At 40.9% G+C, this 7,630-nt stretch overlaps 1 protein-coding gene across 11 annotated transcripts in view; it reads right to left on the bottom strand.

Annotated features, from left to right (window-relative positions):
- Nucleotides 1-1,534: 1,534 nt before the first annotated feature.
- Nucleotides 1,535-7,630, bottom strand: part of TNRC6B (trinucleotide repeat containing adaptor 6B) — a 113,851-nt gene continuing 107,755 nt past the window's right edge. For 8 of the 11 annotated variants that reach the window (XM_010221347.2, XM_088532778.1, XM_088532786.1 and 5 more), the window contains 4 exons: nt 5,975-6,295; nt 5,510-5,580; nt 3,881-4,020; nt 1,535-2,338 (listed from right to left, as the gene is read on the bottom strand). In XM_010221347.2, the coding sequence (XP_010219649.2) occupies nt 1,948-2,338; nt 3,881-4,020; nt 5,510-5,580; nt 5,975-6,295 (923 nt within the window). In that variant the 3' untranslated portion in view covers nt 1,535-1,947. The remainder of the gene's footprint in view (nt 2,339-3,880; nt 4,021-5,509; nt 5,581-5,974; nt 6,296-7,630) is intronic. The other 3 variants (XM_088532784.1, XM_088532788.1, XM_088532781.1) reach the window with 2 other exon arrangements.

Here is a 7,630-nt window from a genome sequence, read left to right as displayed (position 1 = left end):
TGTAAATGGACATCCCTTCAAGTCTGCTACAACCCTGTTCACAACAAGCAGTGTCCGAAGTTTTGTTCCCAGCGCACACGGGCACGCACACACTGGCTATCACTGTGGATCATATGTCATCCCTATCCTGCCCAGAGTACTACTACACTGATGCTAAAAAAAAATAATGAAAAAAATAAACAACCCCCCCCAATACCTTTCCTTAAATACAGAAATTAAAAAGCAACAGTACAGAAGAAGTAAAAACAAAAAACAAAAGGTGCAATACTTTAAAAAAAAAAAAAAAAAAGTCTTTGCTAGTTATATACCTGCCTAAGCAAAAAATCACGTACACAGGAAAAAACACAACACAGAAACAAAAGGAAACGTTTTTGAAGTACACACTGGTTTAAGAACATTCGTAAGTAAACGTTTCTGTCAGTGATGGTCTGGTGCTGTAATACACCGAGGCCTGGCACAGGTAACGCTCACCGTGAAGGACGCGGAAAGGAGTTAGCTGCTGCATGTGCTTTCAGGAGATGAGGCAGGCAGGCCGGCCAGCAATTTGCTGACACCTTTTAGTTCTGTCAGTTTTAATAAGAGTGATAAATCAATTGAAATGCTAATTGGGCTGGGCTGGAATTTCAGGCTTTTGATGGATTCTTCAAGAGTGAACATGGGTGCCTATACATAGGTTTAGGGGAGAAATGAGATACTCATTTTTTTCTAAAGGTATTGAAGCTTGGAAGAGACTGAATAAGAACATTTGTGTTAGCCGCACAAAAAATGGCAATGTCTTCCATTCTCCTCTTTTCCCCTCTTTGAAGAAAAAAAAATGGCTTGCATTATATAACAAACATTCTAGGGTTCACTCAGTACAAAACCCCCACATGCAGACATAAATAAATAAATACACTGCTACTCAAAAGACAACATTGGCTCCCCTCTCACCAAATCCTTTGGATATGGCAGTGTTCTGCTCTACCACAGGGTTAGAACGAGGGCTAGGAAGCAACTACCCACTCAATATGATCTGCGAACTTGAGATAGCACCCTGCTAAAATGAATTTTTTTTTAAAAAAAAACCCTACTGACAAATTTTAATCCAGCCCAACTGGATTCTGCTTCAGTCACAGGGACTCCACCATGCCTGTCTTGCTGTCAGAGTCAAGACATGCAGATGGCCAGCCAGCCTGTAGACCATCAGCAATGCAGCGTTTCAAGATTATATATATAGAGAAAAAAAAAATGCACACACACAACATGTGCACACGCACTCACACAGAAACAAGCACACGTGGGCAGTTACATGTGCCAGAACACACTGGTACTTTTCAACCAGCCAATCACAAAGTGTTGGTTTTCTTGTTTTTTTTTTTTTTTTTTTTCATTTTGTCTTTTTTATGTTTTTTTTTTAATTTTTTTTGTTTTTTAAAGTGAGGCTCCGTCAAGTCTTCCCCTCCCCCCCACCCTTTTTTCTTCTTTTGTACCCCACCCCCTGCCCCAGCCCAACATGGTAGACCTAAGGACGGAAACACACCCAGTGCAAACAAAGTTAAAAAGCTATTTTTTCAGTATATATGTTTCTTAGCAACAACTTCCGTATAACATGAAAAAGTGAAAAACTAGAAACTAATTTTTTTAATTTTTTGTGTTTAAATTTAAATGGTATGTGTACTTGCTTCACATTGTCTTTCTAAGTTGGCGTTCATGATTCAAGTATTTCAAGAGTGATATGTTCTCTTTTTGGATTCATATTCCAAACGAAAAAACTGAAGTTATATAAGGGAGGCAACTATGTGCTCAGACAGTCTGTCAATGACCCACCTTTTTTTTTTTTTCTCTCTCCGTTTTCTTTTTTTTCCTTTTATAAATGTATTTATTGCAAGTTGAAAAAAACGAAAAGGTCAAGTTAGTGCTGCTGCTGTTCCAAAAAAGGTCACGAGGTCAGAGTTGAAAGTTCTAAGTTCAGATTGAATCCGACCCTCCTCCCAGAAGGTCTCCAGGTAGTAAGGGAGCAGGGCTGCCCATTCTGTGTGGATCCTCTACACTTGGGACCCCCCACAAGCTTGAAGAATAGTTTGGGGGCCCCCACAACGAAGCGCCAGTGAGATCACCCCCACTGCTGCCGCCGCCGCCACCACTGCTCCACTGCCCAAGCCCTGTTGACCCACCAAAAAGATTCAAAGCAGGTCCAACTGGATCTGTCTGGTTCTGTCCCGTCTCCAGGGATTGCCAGCCTGCTGTGGGTGCACTTGGGGTTGCTGCAGGTGTAGGGGGCTGAGCTTGTGCCAGAAAGCGACTAACCTCTTCATCTGTGGCAAACTCAGCCAGGATGGTAGTGTTTCCCAACACACACCTAGGAGATGAAACACATGGGAAAACAGGAATTAGACAAAGCCAAAAGGTTTCCAAGCCCTGTGCCCTTACAAAATGACTAAACTCTAAAACCAGGGCAGAAATTAGCCTGAGTGATCAAGGGAAAAGTCTGCCATTTTTGAAAGTGAACCCAACTTTGCAGAGCAGGAGTACTTCCCCTTTTTAAGGGGAAAACTCCTCATCTCCAGCTGTTAACGGCTGAAGCAAAAACTTTCTAAATTTAAACTAATGGCCTGACCAACATAAAGGCAATAAAGGGACATATGGAGTGTAGCTAAAATGGGAGATGCACATATGCCACCTTTCAAACAGAACAGATCTCAAGGAAAGATTTAAAAGTACATGCAATGCATGATGAAAGATCTCTCTAGTTCAGAAAACTAAAATTTAAGTGTTAAAACTCAATGAAAAGAGTAACAGGAAAAGAAGTAGGGGATTTTTGTGTCATAAATTCGCACTTTTCAAAAGAAGCCAGAGGCGCAGCCAACTCCAAGAGGCTTAGAACAGGGCAGCTAAGATTTGCAGCCTCTCCAGTAAGTCATTTCAGGTGTATCTCAATTATAACTGCAGCAGATTCCCCCAGATGTGGATTACGTGTGTATCTGCAATGCAGCAGGCCTCTGTGAATCAACATTAACCCTACAAGTGTTACAGATGGACAAAACAGAGCGAGCTGTGCAAAAACAAGGGACAGTTTTCAACTAGACACAATTGAAAAGAATGTAAATGTTTTAGTATTTCTGTAGGACAAAATTAATCTTGCATCAAAGGTGCTTAAAACATGACCCACAAGGCACTTTGTTCAGGGTGCAGATTAAATGAATAGCTCCTGGGATGGTATCCCATTCATTACTTCCAGCCGTTTAAGACGTTAACATTTAGATAGCTTAAAAAAGCCCACACACTTTCTTAGGATATTTACTGCTATAGCTAGGAAAGCTGCAGGACATAATAACTTGAAGCTGGAGATCCACCCAGCAGTCAAGAGGGGCATCTGGTCTGTGAAAACACCTCTTGAAGAATGATCCACATTTTGGAGCTTGACAGTCTCTTCCCTTTCATGTAATGAGTATTTCTTCGTAAAGCATTCCTTCCTTTCTAACAAAATGGAATCAATATTTTATCATCATTCACATTCTGATTTACAGTAGGGAAAAAAAAAAACCAAAAAAAACCAAACAAACAGAAAAACCCAGACTGCTTGGGAAAACATCCAGGAATGAATGTTATGTGAAACAATCCACAAGCTTTAATAAAATGGCTAAAATTGTGCAGTCACTCGCACACTGGTCACAGCTGTACCACGCCAATTGCAACTTCTTAGCTCCGCATCTGCTTGTCTGTAGCAGGAATTAAATTAACCTAACAGAGGGCACCTTTGTTTCCCAGCTTCCTCTACTGACGAAGGAAAGACTCCCTTCCAACAACAACACTTGAAGTGGTTTTGACAGCATAGCCCTGGAGAGGCATCTCACACTCCTAATTCCTCTAGCAAGAAAGGAGGGAGACGGGGATTGCTCACATGTGCAGTGCAGTCTGGGCCTTGGCCGCCTCCTGTTTGGTGTTGTATCGGATAAGGGCCGTGCCCTGGGTCAGGTTCAGATGGAATGTCAGCAGTGGGCCATGCTGCATGCAGATCGTCCTCAAGGTTGACCCATCGATCTAGGGAAGAGCAGCCAAGGACAAAATAAAGGTTTGTAACTGTTTCTCCAAATCTACCTCCATCCTAGCTCCAAATACCCACAGCAATTAAAAGATAACTTCCTCTCAGAGGTAAATGGGTGAAGGGATTTGCACCAAAACAAACACATTTTGGTTCCTCTATCTCCAGCACTCTGCTTTAAGTAGAATTGAGATCTTGTAATTCTTTTGGTAAAAATGGAAATCTCACTTCTAAAATGAGATTTTTTTTGTCTTTGTGTTCTACAAAACAGTAAGTCTTTGAAACAGTCAGTGATCTGTCTGCCAAACCCAGGAACTCATTCCTCTTAAACTAATGTTTTCATAGCAGTTGTAGCCTGCGCTCCTTCTGCAGCAGTAATGGCTTGTGACCTCCAGTATCTGCTGTTCTCCCAGGGGTGTTGTACAGATTCTGTTCTTGCTTTGCCACAAAAACGTGCACCCTTCCCTCCTCGAGTTAGTATAATAAACCTCAGTGAGGAAGGAGCAACTTGTTTGTGGGTACAGACATGGCTATGTTAAAACAGAGAAACTGAAATGAAGATACTATCCCTGAACTCAGCTATCCTTTAGTTCCCCTCCTCTCCAGTGTACTGTCCCACAAGGAAGAACACTGGTTATGGAAGAGGCATAATCTAACTATATCCCATTTCTTTATCCATCTAAATGCCTGCAAAATATATTCCTCTTCCACTAAATGATCCTCAAAGAAGTATTAAGTCATCTTGAACAGGGAGAGTCTTCAAAAACTGCTCTTTTGTTCACATCAGGGGAAAGAGTCTTCCTTAAAGAAGAGAGCACAGGTTGCCATTTTGGGTAATCCAAAGGATATCTTAGGACACCTTCCCTTCATAGTGATATTTTCCTAGACTGTATTAAGAGCATAGCAAATTATCCATCCAAACAAAGAACTCTCTGTCTAGACCTCAGGACGCTGCTAGTAATCATATAAGGCTTTTCCTAAGCCTTGAATACAGACTAATTGGGATGGTTGAAACCAGGACCTCCACAGAATTCGTTCTGAATGGAAGTAAGGTCTGAGAATACTTGCTAGAATAATCTTAACTAGGCTGCTTTTGGCAGGAGTTCTGGAAACATTCTGTGGTTTCACTATGGAAACACCAAAGTGAAAACCGGCAGTTACACTAGCTTTCTTCAGGACTATTTACTTGGGATGTCGTCAATAACAGCTATAAGCCATTCTACATTACCCTCACTTCTAAGAAAAATAATCTTTGTGTTTCAAGTAATTCCTTGAAATTCTACATAATGAAAGGTTGCGATGGTTATACAGCAAAAAACATCTTCAAGTTAGCTGACATGATTACAATAGAAAAGCAGACTACAGTCCAGTTTAATCAAGAATTACATCATCAATTTGTTTTGTTAAATTTAATTCAAATAGGACCAGCTAAAAATTCCACAACCCATCTCTCAGAAACAGGTTCCCAGAGACAATAACAGAAAATACCTGTGGAGTGAGATTGTGAAGAACCAACCAGTAGCTAGGACGCACTGAGCCACCATCACTCCAAGTAGAAGCTACAAGCAAAAGAGAGAATAATCAAGAAAAACTTGATACAAAGAAAAATCTTCTCCTTTACAGTTAGGTCTTCCAATCTTGAGCAGATCCAGCTTACTAGCCATGTTAACCAAGTCCAATTTTCAGTTCTGAAAACAAAAACACATCTTCACATTTCAAATCAGGACTCATTTTTTACTAGATTTTATCCTCTAGAAACTCCCCACCCAGACAGAGCATTGACCCAACCCCCTTGAATCTTGAGAGGCCCCATGCATTAGAAGCTCCTTCCCAGGAAGCTTTCAGCCCTCTTCATTCATCCCTCCCCCAGCAGGTCCTGGGACCTTCTCCCCCCAGCCCCGTCACTGACGGTAAATATCCATTCTGAGAAGTACTTATGTTGTTTCCTTTTACCAGGTAACTGTAACCTTCTTTCATCCAAACCATGAGTGCTGTAAAACGTACACTCCTCAGCTCTGATCAATGGTGATAGCAGGTGATTCTTCTCACCAGAGGCAAGCCTTGAGTCCTGTGCCCCCCAGCCCCTGACCGACCGGGCTGCTGTGCTGTTCCATGGAGATGATGGTTTGGGGGTGGTCAGGCCAGGAGGGGGGCGGGTCAGCCCTGTAGTGTTCCTTGAGGAAATATGGTTTTTCCACATCTTGTTGGAGAGATGAGTGGGATTGTGTCCTATGGGGTCTGGGGACCATGTTGATTTGTAATCACTGAATTTTGCTATAAGATTAAATAAACAGTATGAATTAGTGAAACTCAAGATTCAAGTAGCCTTCACCTCTAACTATTAATGTAAATCTTAGCACATTGCTGTCAGATACAAGCACAAAGCACAGAATCATGCAGCAGTTAAAACCTGCCATACCAAAAAAGCCAAACAAGCCAAGTCACATACGGTTAATCTTTGGTCACTTTAAATAGATGATCTAGTTTTTTTGGCAGCTTTATGATAACATATCAGGTCATAGTATATTCAAACACTAAGAATAATCATAGTAACCTTCATGGACATACCATCTTTCATCTTAGAACCTCACAATACATTTGAACATTTCTTACAAGATTGGGCAATACTGAATTAATTAAACTAACCTTCTTCAAGTCCCAACCTCACAGAGAACTGAAATGGAGATTTATCACTCTTGGCCTACTAAGCTAATGTCTGCCTCATGACACACTTCATTACAGGACTAACTCTTGTAATTACGTGTTATACACAAAACATATTATATACGAAGGCCATTCAACTGTGGCAGCTAGCTTTAAACAATCTGGATGGGATATACTCAATTTACATGAGAAAACATCACCAGGTATCTATCAGCCACACATCAAGAAATGAGAATATGCTTCACTTTACATTTGGATGACTACATTTCATAGTTGCTCAAGTACAGATGGGTAACAGTAATCATCAATGGCAAGCAGGCTTTAAGCACTAATCTATGAATAACACAGTCAGAAGTGCTTAAAATTTTCTTTTAGTAGACCCAACTAGTTTTACGGATATGTTAATTCCAAATCCCCACTTTAAGATGACCTGTTTTCCAGCTGTAAAGTGCTGTTATGCAGCTTATTTAAATAAGGAACAAAAAGGATCTGTGCAAGACAACAGTCTGGTTCCTTGCTTTCAACTATGACTTTAATCACTTTTAATCTTTCTGGTTATTTCTTTTGTGCTAGACAAAGTTAAGCAGAGGTAAGAACCTGAAATATGGTGCTCCTCTGCCTGGGTTGTCAAAGAAATCTTACATGCCGTTATAACACTGGACAACATAGATGCTGCTTCAAACCAAAGTCACCCTAAAAAAATGGTAGCTTGGACACTATTCTCAAGGGTTAAATCAAACTTTCAACACATTTTGTGAAGATACTTGGTTCAACATGTGAACACAGCCGTTACCCAGTAAGATGGAAAATAAAACACATAGCTCAGAGCTGCATCTGGCCCAGCCGATATTTCCTGTTTCTTCTACCTACACACAATTCTTCAGTTTGAAGTATGTGCCAAAGACAACCATGCCTCAAGAGGAAACCAGCATTTCCAAAAGGCTG

This window comes from Tinamus guttatus, unplaced genomic scaffold, assembly GCF_059628265.1.
Source record: "Tinamus guttatus ecotype Peru unplaced genomic scaffold, ASM5962826v1 Tinamus_guttatus_pri_ptg000472l, whole genome shotgun sequence".
NCBI lineage: Eukaryota > Metazoa > Chordata > Aves > Tinamiformes > Tinamidae > Tinamus > Tinamus guttatus.
Note: the sequence above shows the minus strand (reverse complement) of the source record. Positions and strands in the feature narration are given on the sequence as shown.